The sequence below is a fragment of the Alligator sinensis genome, unplaced genomic scaffold (assembly GCF_000455745.1).
Source record: "Alligator sinensis unplaced genomic scaffold, ASM45574v1 scaffold1083_1, whole genome shotgun sequence".
NCBI classification, from domain to species: Eukaryota; Metazoa; Chordata; order Crocodylia; family Alligatoridae; genus Alligator; species Alligator sinensis.
The window spans coordinates 381,507-395,377 of record NW_005842644.1 but is presented as its reverse complement, the minus strand read 5'-3'; the positions used below and the strand labels follow the sequence as shown (position 1 = coordinate 395,377).

Below are 13,871 nucleotides of genomic sequence, written 5' to 3'. Positions count from 1 at the left end.
TGGGGGGGGGCACATGGATGGAGGTGGTGGGACCCTTTTTTATTTTTTTTCCCCCCCTTCTCAACAGAGTTCAGAGCTGGAGAGGGTCCCAGCATGAGGAGTTTGGCTTCTACCCTATTTGTCTGTGTCCTGGTGCCTGCCTTTCCAGGCTTCACTCCCATTCCTCCCCTGTCTGGCTCTGTTTTCCCTGCTGCCTTTTCCAGGCCCAGCTCTGGGCACAAAGGTGATCTCAGACTGGCTTCTTGCAGTTGAAGATGGTGGGGGAAGACCTGTCGCATCTCCAGCCTCCCACGGATCTGGTCACTGCTCCTTATGGATAGGCATGTAGCTCCCAAAAGGGCTGGCTGTAACACTGGGCTTGTAACCCCTGCCAGTTGATGGTGCCATCCTGGCAGCAGACTGGTGGGGGCGGTGGCAGTCCTTGGCCTTTGAAGAGCCACGTGCCTGCATCTGTACCTGCCTTTCACTTCCAAAGCTGCTTGGGGCTCTCTGGCTACAGGCATGAGCTGCTCTGTCCCGGGTCCCGAGGAAGTACCTGTTCAGGGCGGGTGTCCCTCACTGCTACTGCAGGGTGCTTCTGTCTGCCTCTAGAGCTCCTTTCTTTGGTTGTGGGTACAGACACAATGTCGGATGCCAGGTCTTCCTCAGCCCTCATCTCTGGGCCGTACCGCTGTTCGCATCTGCCTGGTTTTCTGTCACGTGGTCGGCTGTGGCTCAAGCCTGCTCAGCAGAGACCAGGGTTATATGGGACTCTGGTCTTTGCATGGAGGAGCACGCAAGTCCACATGCAATGAAAAGGCAGCAGCTCTGCCATGAGAGAGCAGCCAGCCTGGCAGGGCCCCTAGCAAGTTGCATTCACTTCATCCCCCTGCTTTGGGCAGGATTAGGCCTGTCGAAACCAGCAATTCTCAGCTGTCACCTTAGGGGTGCTACACGATACTTCAAAGGTGCTGATGCAATGTGAACACCATTAGGGGTGCAAACACCTACATGGGATTCACTGGAGAAGCCCAGAGCCTTCCAGGAGGAATCTAGAGCATCACAAACTGGCTTGTTGTGGCTCTTCCAGGTTCTCTGCCCCAGACTTGCTCTAGTACTTTTTCTGTCATCAAACAGTGCGCGGAAAGCAAAAAGCTGGCATTTTTCTGCAGAGGTCCTGGAGTCTAAAGAGGCCAAGAACAACTGGTTGAAAGCCATGGAGGTTTAGACTGGTGACCCGCAGAACCCTAGGGGCTGCAGACTGTCAAAGGGGTCTGCAAAAGATGACTGATCTAGCAAAAGTATGCAAATACATACCTGTAACAGGTGGATGTCCTGGGGTCTGTCTAAACGTAGGCCTGCCCACTTGTCTTAAGGCCAGCTGCCCACCTCCACACCTGTCACGCCTTGATGTTAAATGGGCAGCCTCCTGCCTGATTTAACATTGGCTAATTATCTGCCCCGATGGCAAGGGCCTGTATGTGTATATCCCTTATCATATCCCGTGCCTTGCAGATGTTTCTCCCTCCAGTGGCTCGCACTGGGACCTGAATGCTGGAGTCTCACCAGGACTCTCACTTCTCACCCTCGCCCTGGGTTCACGTGAGCTCCTACATGCAGCCTCAGATCTCTACCGCAGAGGCTGGGAGCTACCACGGGTCTGTCCACCGACCTGGGCCCTGCCTCAATACTCTGAGTCTGGGCTCCCCCTGCTTCATTTCACCCACCAGGGATGTGGGGCTGTAGTTGGGAGGTGCCCCATGCTTGCCTTTCACTGGGGCAGTAACTGGCCTGGCACTTCTGGGGGACTGTCCTGCCACAGATGATCCCATTGGGCCCCCTGTCCTCAGCAGGGTGCAGTTTCTGGTCATGCCTAGGACCACGGGGCCTCCTCTTTTCCCATAGCCCCAGCCCTTACCTCCAAGATGTTGCTCTAACTGGCAGCCCAGCTGGGCGGTGTTCTCCCTGGCTGCTGGCAGCAAATTGCCACCTCTTTGCAGTTCAGGGCTCGGCTCTTGGCCCAGCTGTGCTCCCTGCTCTCAATTGGGCCACTTTGCCTAGTTGGCATTGCAGGCTGCCTAGCTGCCACTCCGGGGGGGGGGGGCCCTGCTAGTAACAGAGCGAGCACCCTTGCTCTGTTGCACCACACCTACAACTGGAAGGGGTCCACGCCTCTGTTCACACCTTTCTAGGCATCCACAGGTGAAAAAAGGCTGAGATCCACTGGTCTAAACATCTCAAACGAGCATCTGTCACACCTGCATTTCACATCCAGGGATGGAGATTCCACCTCTGCCCTGAGCAGTCTGTTTCAATGCAGAGAGCTCTTCCTAATCTCCAGCTGGTTTCCTAAATTACAGTGAAATAAATGCCTGTCCTTGCAGTGGCAGGGCATAGTGGGGCCCAGAGCCCTGCTAGCTTTGTCTGGGGCATGTGGAAGGGTGTTGTGTGGTTTTTTTTTTTTTTTTTTTTTTTTTTTTTTTTTTTTTTTTTGTTGTGTTTTGTTTTGGGCACTGTGCCCAGTGGTTATGAGAGGGTTGTTCTCAGATTTAAGATCCAGGCTGCAGACAGACTTTCCATTTAAGGTACCACGGGATCTGATCTGTCATCTAGCATATCTCCTGCTTGGCCACATGCGCTTGTGCGATCAGGGAGCAGATTCCCATTGCTGGTGCAGGGGGAGCCTGGGATCCTGATCCTGGCTGAGCGCCCAGTGGTCCTGCAGCTGGGAGTACCAGCCAGCTGGATGTTCAGTTTTAAGGCACAATGGAAACGAGCCATAAAGTTGTTATACCCTTCTTTATGTCATAACTTTGTGGCTTTTGCGTTATTTTAGCACACTGTTCATTGCACAAACATATAGCTGGGTTGCTACTTAACAGCTGAATTGCATCTTAAATGCAATGTCTTTCAGGGGCAATGGGTTACTTGGGACATGATTAACCCTGGCAGACTGGGTTAATTTGCGTCTTAACAGGTTAATTGCATCTTAAGTGTAACTTCTGCTGGGGGCTGTGCTTAGATGCTTCTCTGGGTTGCCTTAGATTGGGGACAAACCTGCCTTGAGTAGGGGGTTGGACCAGCTGAGGCCTCCCCTGGCCCTGTTAGTCCAACTTTCCTGCCATTCCCTTGTTGGGAACGGTCAGTGGAGGCAAAATGCTTTCTTGCTGCTGCTTCTGGACTGGTTTGAGCTACCCAAATTGCTGTAGGAGCAGCAGGCCTGGGTGGGAACTGCAGACCAGCATGTGATCCCCTGGAGTGACTGGCACCAGATCAGGGATGCTGGGCCCATAATCCAGTCAAAGTTTTTGGTTCTCCCAAATTTGCAGGAAGACTTCCCTTCCCCCCAGCTCACCAGGGCTGTGCAGCCAACGCATTTTGCTCAGGAAAAGCTGGGAGTTTCTCGTATCTATCACTGGGAGGCCAAGCTGGGATGTGTGGTCAACTGCAAATAAATCCTGAGCAGGTTTTGTCAGGCTCTGACACCGCTATCGGGTTCAGGTCTTCGTCTCGCTTATCTTCATCCTTGTTCTCTGCCACGTTACAGATTTTTATGGTGTGCTTCCTTTCTCGGTGTCTCCCTTATTGTTAAACTCTGTGTCAGGCCAAGATTTAAGGGAATAGATGAAGCATAAAATGCTTCCTGATGAGCCTTGTCCCGGCTTAAATGCAATTAATATGAAATGCTGCAGCTTTGCTGCAAAGGGCGGCAGGGGCAGGCGGGGAGCGAAACCAGGTAGCCCCTGTCCATGTATAGTCATAGAATTATAGGTGATGAAAGTTGGAAGGGACCTCAGGAGGTGACCTCTAGTCCAGCCCCTGCTCCAAACAGGACCAGCCCCAACTCCTCCATCCCAGCCAAGGCTTTGTCTCCCCGGGGCTTCAAAACCTCCAAGGATGGAGATGCCATCACCTCTCTGGAGAGCCTGGTCCAGTGTTTCACCACCCTCCTTGTGAAAGTTTTTCCTAATATCCAACCTCAGCTTCCCTTGCTGCAACCTGAGCCCATTGCTCCTTGTCCTGTCATCTGCCCCCACTGAGACCAGCCCCGCTCCATCCTCTTTGCAGCCCCCCTGCAGGGAGCTGAAGGCTTCTATTCAATCCCCCTCGGTCTTCTCTTCTGCAGACACAATAAACCCATTTCCCTCAGCCCCTCCTCACCAGTCCTGTCCCCCAGCCCCTCAACCACTTTTGTTGCCTGCCACTGGACTCTCTCCAATGTGTCCATCTTTTTTGTAGTGGGAGGCCACAACTGGACACAGGACTCCAGATGTGGCCTCCCCAGTGCTGAATAGAGGGGAAGAATTGCTGCCCTTGATCTCCTGGCAATGCTCCTACCAATGTAGTCATTTTGCTTTAGGGGGGCTTGCTGCTTGTGATCTTTGACCCTCCAATTTTGCTCACTTATTGCCTTCCGTGCAAGTCCTGTATGTTATAAGGAGCGCCAGCCTGGGCTTTGGACAAGCTTGTCCTGGACCAGCTTTCCTGGAAGCTGTTGGGTTTGCAGCGAGCAAGCACTACAAAACACTTGGCACTGATTTGGGACTCTGGGTCCAGTTCCCCCTCCCCACAGACCTGGGACAAAAGCGAAGCTTCCTCCTGCTTGTTCAGAGCATCTGGACTGTTTGTGCCTTCAGACATTTGATCTCTCTGGGAAGTGGTGGTCCAGCCTGTCGTGGGAGAGGTCCTATCCCTGCACTAGTCTGTTCAAGACGCATGCTGGCTCTTGCCCTGCTCTGCCCTGCCCTCTTCACCTGGCCCCTTGCTCTTCGGGCCTTCCTGGCACTTGCTTTTGTCTCTGTCCTGGTCCTCACCTTGGGCATTTTGAAAGCCCCTTTGATGCCAAGAAGCAGTTTCCCATCTCCTTTGGGGCCTGGCATCTGCACTGCTGTGAGTGGCTCATTCAGAAGTGTTTAGTCTTTACGGGAACCGAGTGTCTCCTCCCTGCCCCTGCAGAGAACAGCTCTGCCCTCTCTGAGCTTGCAAGACTGTGGTGTCAGGCGGGGTTGGCTGTGCAACGCGTGCCCTTAGATCATTGCAGTGCTACGGAGGATGCCCAATGCCATGGGCCCCTGGGGATGCAGAGGGGTTGTAAAAGGCATCACCGGTCATGTGCTGGCTGGGACTGGGGCTGCCTCCCCTTCCCAGAGCGCTGATGGGGTCTGGCGTATGGTTTCCATCTGCTGTTGCTTCCCCACCGAGCTGGTTTGTAGCCGCCAGTCATGCCATTTGGGCACCAGCTGCTTGACCAAAGCAGCTGGTTGTCCAGGCCTCCTGACCTGCCTGCCTGCCACTTTGGATCTTGATGGAAGCTGTCCTGCTGTCAGACATGGCCAAGGTCTCCAGTCTTTGCTGAACCCTCCTTCCAGGCCCCATGCCCCCTCAAGCCAGCTAGATCCTCCTGAAACTAGCTTAGCGTGGTACCCTGTATATGAATATGCATAAATAGGTGGTGGAATTAGCAAGTTGTGTCTTGACAGGGTTAAAGTGAAGTGCTTTTTTTGCTCCCCTGGCTGTAGCTGGGCTGCTCTTCTGGCCCTGTGACTGATGGGGCAGGTGCCTGTGCTCTGGAGGAGCCTGCTGCAGGGTTATTTCCCTGCCGGGGATGTTCATGGGGCTCAGTTTTGCTAATTGTCTCCTTTTTCTCTCATGCAGACACAACTGGGGAGAACATCGCCGAGTCGCTGGTGGCCGAAGGCCTGGCTTCCCGTAGGGAAGGAATCCGAGCCAACAAGTACGTGTGCGCTCCGCTCTCCTTGGATGGTCCAGGGGCATGGAGGGGGTTTGTGGCACTCCTTTCTCTCTCATGCAAAGATTGCTGAGCTGAAAGGCAAAGCATTGTACCTTTGCCCCAGCTGCTGGGAGGGGTGGGGGGATGGATGTCTGAGCTGCGCTGGCATTCATTCTGGGCTGGCCCGAGCTGCAGCTGGGTCGGCTCTGAGACTGGGGTGCCCCAAGGTGGCAGTAAGCAGGGCTCTGGCTTTCACCCCAAGCCACTTCAAAGCTGAGAAGCCATGCGAGGCACAGATCCCCATGGAGGCTGCCCTGTCTCTGCACTACCTATGGGAGAACCCCCCAACTTGGCGTGGATTTAAGTCTGCACTTGGTTAGCAGCTGCCTCAGCTTCTGCTTACGCAGTGCAGCCCCCAGCAGTGATCCTGCTGGGATGCACGGGTGCCTGGAGGCTGCCTTGTCCTGACTTCCACTGGAACCAGTGGCTGGACCGTGAGCTCCCCAGAGCTTAGAGCAATGCGTCCACTGGCCAGCCCTGGGAAACCCAGGCTTCCAGCAGTGCTGTGCTGACATCTCCCCTGCAGAGCCCATGGCCGGGGTGATTGTATTACGAGGGGTGTGAATTGTTTATGTAGCTAGTCTATAAATACCCGCCAACCACGGGATGGAAATAGCGTGCGTGCGTGCGTGCGTCGCTTCCTAAAGCTGTTACTAGCACACTTGGATGCCTTCCATCAGGGTCACCAGGACGTGGCTGGATGAAGAAGAGATTGTTGGCTCTGGCCTTTCCAGTGCAGGGAGCTCTGCAGTGCCAGGCGGGTCCCTTCCTCGTGGGTGTCCTAAAATCATAGGCAACGAGGGTTGGAAGGGACCTCAGGAGGTCACATCTAGTCCATCCCCCTGCTCAAAGCAGGGCCATCCCCAACTACATTATCCCAGCCAAAGCTTTGTCTAGCCAGGTCTTCAAAACCTCCAAGGATGGAGACTCCACTGCCTCTATGGGAAGCCTGTTCCAGTGTTTCACCACCCTCCTCGTGAGAGGTTTTTTTTCCTAATATCTAACCTCCACTTGCTGCAGCTTGAGACTTGCTCCCTGTTTCTAGCTTGACTCAATGCTCCCTTGTTGGTGGTTTAACATCACCTACACTCCCGTTCCTCACTCGCTTCTGCAAATAACATGCAGGGGGACCGTGCTGGATGTTGGGGTTTTGTTTTTTTGGTAGGGTGACAGGACCTTGAATCCTCCAAGGCCAGGAGGGTGCAAACCTCCGCTTTTTCCATTCTGCCCCCCTCAATTACAGGACGGCTAAATTTCAGGGATATCTCCCATATTCCCCCTTCCCCCCCAAACTTGTATAATTAACACATGCCCACATGATTGGTAATAAAATATTTAAAACCTTTAACTCCTAACACATCATTCTCACCTGGCCAGTGCTGACTTCCCAGTCTGCAGCTGTGCAGTGGCAGGCAGGAATCATCACCGCCCCAGCACCTAAACTCCCCCATCCTCCCCAAGACAAGGTCTCAGCTTCCCTGCTGGCCCTCAACAGGTTCCTTTTTGCCCCACTGCTCCTGTAGCCTTTCCAGTCCCAGTATCCCCTCCGTGCCCACTCTCCGGGGCTTCACATCAACAGGCTCCATGGATTTCAGCAAGCTGCAGGCATGCATGCACATGTGGAGTCTTTGGCTCCCCTGTTTCTATTTCTTCCCCTCCGGCTCCTAGCAAGAGCCAGAGACATCCCAGGAAAAGGTTCCTTCCAGCCCCATCCAGAGTGGGTGGAGGAAGGAAGAGGAAAGGAATCTCAGCCTGCGGCTTTGTCTCCCCTGCGGATAGGTCCGTGGCTCCAGGACTGGACTCGAAGTCATACCTAGACCCATCAGTGGGCTGTGGTAGAGATCACCTTTTGTATCAAGGGATTGCTGCTGATGACCTACATAACAAACAGGCCTCCACTCATGCAGGCATGGGATTTAATAGCGCATGGGGTCTGAGTCTCGAGGCTGGCTTGGCTTTCTTCTCCTGCCAGTATCCCATGCTGTATAGCAAGGAGAGCTGGGAGAATGTGAGAACTGCCCTGGACTGGGTCAGGCTCAGGTCTGTGTTCCCTAGTCTCCGGTCTCGCACGGACGGAGAGCAGAGGCTGGAAGGGAGAGTGATTGGGTTTGAGCAGGGTTTTTGCCTTCTCCTCTCTCCTTTGCAGCCTCCAGCACTGAAGGTCCAGGAAGGCCTGATGTAGAGGCTGTACCATAGAAATTTAAGGGCTGGAAGGGACCTCGAAAGATCATCATCGAGTCCATCTGGTGTACTCTGGGCAGGAATACTGCTGAGATCAAATGACCCCAGCAAGGTGTCTGTCCAGTCTCCTTTTGAAGACTTCCAAGGTTGGGGACTGCACCACCTCCTTGGAAGTGTATTCCAGGTTCTGGTCACCCTCACCGTAAAGAAGTTCTTCCTTGCATCCAACCTGGAACCATCCTCTAACAGTTTATGACCATTGCTCCTTGTTTTCCCTGGGGCTCCCCAGTGAACAGTTTTTTGTTTTTCCCCTCCCAGGTCCTAGTATTCACCTCCTATACTTTATAGATGGCCACCAAATCCCCCCTCAGTCTTCTCTTCCCCATGCTGAACAGTCCCAGGTCCCTCAGTCTTTCCTTGCAAGGTTTGTCCTCCAGGCTCTTAATCATCCTTGTGGCCCTTCTTTAGACCCTTTCAAGATTTTCTGCATCTTTTTTTTTTTGAAGTGTGGCACTCAGAATTGGACACAGTACTGCAGCTGGGGTCTCACCAGTGCCAAAAAGAGAGGAAGTATTGCTTCCTTGGCCCTGTTCGCGATGCACTGGCTAATGCACCCCTGTATGCTATTAGCTCTGACTACAGCGCTGCAGTGGCAGCTCATGTTCATCCTGTGATGAGCCAAAACCCCGAGGTCTCTTTCAGCCATTGTGCTGGCCAGGACATCTAACCTATATTCATGTTGCTGGTTACTTCCCCCCAGATAAAGCACTCTGCACTTATCCTTATTGAACTGCATCCGGTTCTGCTCCACCCACCTTTCCAGCTTGTCCAGGTCTGCTTGGATCCACATCCTATCCTCCAGCGTGACCACTTTTTCTCCATAACTTGGTATTGTCTGCAAACTTGGTCATCGTGCTTTCCATGTCCTTGTCTAAATTGATGAAGTTGAACAGTATGGGGCCAGGAACCGACACTACTGGCCACCTTCTGCCAAGACAATACAGACCCATCCACGAACACTGCCTGGGTTTGACCCCCAGGCAGTTCCCTACCCATCCGACTGTGGACTCTGCCAGCACATAGCCCCCCCCGATTTTTTTTTTTTTTGATAATAGCATTCAGAGCAGCCCCCTGGCAAGCAGGACGGTGAGCCTGGTGTGCAAGCCTGATTCGAAAATCCTATTAAATGTTGCTGAGGGTGGAAGCCAGAAGTTTTTCATCTGCCCAGATGGATCTCGCCCACAAAGGAAGGGAAGCAGGGAGGAAGATGAGGCAGTTTGTGGGTTATCTCTGCTCCATTACATTCGCGTGGGCAGGGTAGTTACTGCTCCTTATGGCTTGTGCTTCAGGCAAGCCCCTGTGTGCTCCTTGCCTGACCAGCCCAGGCTGTGCTGGATTGGCCCATGGCAGCAATGCAAGTGGTCTGTCACTGCAGCAGCTCTTGCTTCAAAGCAGGAGCTGGCTGTTGGAGACCCATGATATGCTATCACACAGTGGGAGCCCCCCTGTCCTGAGGTGCTGGGGTCCCTGGAGCTCTTCACAATTGTCCGTCAGCACGATTTGCAGAAGGTTAAAATGGTGCCGTCTGATCGCTCGTCTCGCCCTTATCTATGGGAGAGCCCCACTTCGTGCCTGGCTTACTTGCCCTGAGCCCAGCTGCTTGCAATTAGTTGAGACAGGTCTCACAGGGGGGTGCTCAGCCCTGCTGGGAGATGCTGCTTTGTGGATTGGGATCAGTAGCCAGTCCCAGCCCCAAACCACAGACATATCAGCAGTGCCAGCAGGTCCCGAGGCTTGGTTTTCCTTTCCTGCCAGGGTCCTGCGCTGGAGGGCTGGCAGGTACTGCTAGCCTCAGACCAGCGCTCCATCTAGCCCCAGTATCCTGTCTCTGCCAGTGGCAGGAGTGGATGCTATAGAGGGAGAGCACTGAATCGACTGCTTCAAGAGTGATCTCTCCCCTATCCAACACCCTCCCACCACCATTGGGTTAGAGATGCCAGAGGAAGCATCTGCAACCATCCTGTTTAATAGCCACAAATAGATCGATTCTCAATGAACGTAGCCAGCCCCTTGCTGACCCTGGCTCTGCTCTGCCTCCCGTGGCCATGAGTTGCACAAGTTAACAAAAAAATCCTGTCTCTTGTTGTTTTTTTTTTTAAACCTGTTTCCTGCTAATTTCAGCAGGTGCCCCCTTGGTCTAGCATCTTGGGATTTGGTGCTTCCTTTTTGCTTCATGTTTCAGGGGGTTTTAACCCTCCCCTAGACGTGCTGGATGCAGCTCGGGCTGGGGATGGGGCTGGGCTGAGCCAATGCTTCTGCTGGCACCAACCCCGCAGGGTCCTGGCTGGAGGGTCTTGCCCCTGTGCTCAGGCTCAGCCTCATGCTGCACTGGGGCAGGAGGGGATTTTCCCCCCTGCTCAGATTGGTCTGCACTAGAGGGTTTTGCTTTCCTCTGCAGTGGGGGCATAACCTTGGCCTGGGTCTCTGCAGCGCCCATGACCCCCCTGGCAGCAGCAGGATGTCTTTGGCCGCGGCCTCCCTGTATCCCAGGGGCGGGGGCAATGCCTGGGGCTGTGTTGGGGGTGACTGTGTCGTGCGGCTCCGAAGTCTGACACGGGGTTCGTCTAGGCTGGTTTGGACGGGGCTGATCCTGCCTCGGGCAGGGCTTGGACTGGATATGACCCCCGCAGCTCCCTGCCAAGCCCATGGCTCTGGGATTTCTATGAACACCAGTTCCCTGTTCCCTTGGTTCACACCCTTGCCTGGAAGGAAGGTCAGGCATGACGCATGAGGTTGGCAGCATCCTTTGCAGCCTTGGGCATTGTCGCATCAGATGGGGGTGGGATGCTCAGTTGAAAAGAGGGCGCGGAGTGTCTGATATGGGGCTAGTGCCTGTTGGAGGTCGTGGAGGAGAATGAAGCCACGTTCGGAGACTGGAGCCGGCACTCGCACTGCCAGTCTCCTTGCCAGCTCGACCTTCGCCAGAGCTTTGGCCCCATGAGACACCATTTGTCCATGCTGCACTAGAATACAAAGCCAGGGTCAGCAGCCATGGGCTGCTGCCACATTGCAAGGCGAGGAGGAATTGCCTCCCCCTGCCTTCTAGTGCCCTGTTTCTGTTCAACCCGAGCTGTGTGAGAATCATTAAAGCGCCTGGAGCCAGTGCATCTGCCTGTGGCTGCTGCTCTCGTGGCTCTCTCGCTGGTCCAGTGCTCTTACCTCGTGTCTGCTTTTTCTCCTAGCCCTGAGCAGAGCAGGCTGGCAGAGCTAGAGGAGCAGGCCAAGATTGCCAAGAAGGGCATGTGGAGCGAGGGCACGGGCTCCCACACCCTCCGGGACCTCAAGTACACCATCGAGAACCCCCGCCACTTCGTGGACTCCATGCACCAGAAGCCTGTCAACGGTAAGGGCAGGCTGCAGGGGTAGTAGCCAGCCAGGCTCTCGGCTTCGGCCTCCCCGGTGCTTTTTCCTCTGGGTAATCAGTTCTTGTTGGTCTCTGCCAGGGTGGCAAGTGCTGGGGGCATGATCAGTATTGAGCTTTCTTATCTCTTACCCAGCTGCAGCCTGGAACATAAGAGCTGCCATGGACTGGGTCAGACCTAGGTCCATCGTGCTCAGTCTCCTGTGTCACACAGGCAGAGAGTGGAGGCTGGAAGGATGAGTGGACAGGGTCTGACCAGGGTTTTCCCCTGCTCCTTGTAGGGGGCGCTCCTGTGTTGAGCCACCTGCCCACCATCCAGGCTCCGGGTGCATCACTGGCTACCTGGGCCGGTGAGCGGAGCGCTGCAAGCAGCTGGTCCTTGTCCTGGGAGGGCAGGCGGAGTTCCTCGATCCCTGCCTCGCCATCCCAGTCCCCATACATGACCGGCTCCTCTGGGTCCTCCGGTGTTCCCTCAGAGGGAACCCAGAATACCATCTCGTTTCTGTCGTAGTAGGGTTTAAGCATGTTCACATGAACTGTCTTAGGCTTTCTATCCTTAATAGCCACTACATAGGTCACATCATCCAGTCAACATTTGCGTATGCTGCTGCACATGGCATTCTTCTTGACGCATTAGTCTGCTACACTCTGCACGCGTTAGGTTTGGGGTAATAAAGCCCCATGCGCATCAGCCTTCCCTGCCACTAGCCAAACCTACCTAGTCTAGTAGGATCTCTGTGCATTTTTCCACACCACTGCAGAATCAAGCCAAAATTATGCTACATTTGAAAATCTACTTAATTCTAGGTCCTTTTCTTAATACTTATAAGCAATTGGATATATTAAGGGCTATGTTATCTAAGAAACTAAAATATTTAGAGTTGTATGAGAAGAATACTAGTATTTTATCTTGTGAAGATGTAACTCAAGGATCATTTCTTACTCAGATATGTGAAGAATGAGAGAGGCACCAAAAATATCTTCCAATGCATTTAAACAAATCTTATTTCGTGAAAGTAATAAGGTACTCTGGATAAGCTTGAATGTCATTAAAGATGACAAACATCGATGGTGAATTCATGCGATCAACCACACTGTCATATAGGTCAGTAGGGTCGCTTGCGTTTTTCGATGGTGGAGTTATCATTCCTGCCGCTCCAACACAATACTGTCCAGTGAGGACTTGAGCAAGGTACATGTGTTTAAAGCCATTCGTGTCGGGTCGAGAGTATGTATCCATAGCAGAATAATTGGCATGGACAGCAAAATACGTTCCATTTCCAATTACTGCAGCGTTCTTTCCAGCAAAACCACGATTGAACCCATTATAATTAATTACGTTCAATGAGGAATGTGCTGTTCCATGGAACAGGCACCTTTCGTTATTCTGATTGCCGTTCTTATTGTCCACAGACAGTTTTTTGATTTGGTATTGCTGCCAGAGGAATGGATTTTGTATTCTTTCAATCTTGTTAATTTTGAATCCGCAGGTTTTCTGAAACTCCATCTGCACTTTTTGATATTCTGGTGATGCTTGATTTAGTTTCACCACTTTGACACGTTCCTGCTGCATATCATCCCACTCTTTTGGAAGATCTATCAATTGTTTATAGAAACCATAAAACCTGGTGGGCAGGCTGTTCAGGACCACCGCCATGTCGCCTTCTACCAGAGCAGACAAGTACTTCGTGATCTTTTCCTCCGGCACCTTGCACCGCTGGGCTTGTCTTTCGAAGTTGCTTAGGAACACCGCAGGATCGTCTCCTTCTCGGTAGTGAGCGAAGGCGGAGGCATCCAGTTTGGGGGGTTCCCCAGATGCTTGCGGAGTGCTTGCGTTTCCCCCGTTGCTCTGCAGACGGAGCTGAGCCTCCAGCTTTTTCTCCTCCAGCTTCAGCTTTTTTGTTTCCAGCTCCATCTCCATCCTTTTCACTTCTAGCTGTTGTTGTTCCCTCTCACGCTGGGTCTCCAGCTCCAGCCTTTTTAACTCCATCCTTTTCAGCTCTAGCTCATGGAGTCTCTGCCGCTCCCCCTCAGAGGGTGATCTCTTGGCAGCCTCCAGACTTGACGAGCGGGAGTGTGTTTCTGGGTCGGACCCAGGAGTTGTCGAGCGTGAAGCTGACGCTTGTTCTGACTCGCCGGTGCACAAGAGTTTAACCAGCTCTTTCTCCTTTAGCCCTTTCTTCACATGAAGGCCTCTCTCTTTTGCCAGTTCTTTCAGTTCAGGCGTGGTCCTCTGGACATACTCGCCCACCATCCTGACTATCTACACTATCCAGTCGACCCGATGCCAAATTAGAAATTGTTTGCTCAAGGGATTTCAGTGACTCTATTCCTTTTCCCAAATTATGCCTCAAACACAGCAGGGTATTCATATCCCACCGCTGCCACCACGTGTGGCGGGCCAGTAGGGGGCGCTCCTGCGCTGAGCCGCCCACCTCCCTGCGCCCGACCACCGTCCAGGCTCCCCGCCCCCCCCTAGGGACACTCCCGTGCGGCGGC

The 13,871-nt window shown here is 53.4% G+C and overlaps 1 protein-coding gene across 1 annotated transcript in view; it reads left to right on the top strand.

The window, feature by feature from the left end:
• SND1 (staphylococcal nuclease and tudor domain containing 1) overlaps positions 1–13,871 on the top strand; it is a gene marked incomplete at its 3' end in the record, with an annotated part of 220,382 nt that overhangs the window by 15,445 nt on the left and 191,066 nt on the right. Inside the window, exons 5-6 of the mRNA XM_025215432.1 lie at positions 5,635–5,713; positions 11,194–11,354. Of these exons, the coding sequence (XP_025071217.1) occupies positions 5,635–5,713; positions 11,194–11,354 (240 nt within the window). The remainder of the gene's footprint in view (positions 1–5,634; positions 5,714–11,193; positions 11,355–13,871) is intronic.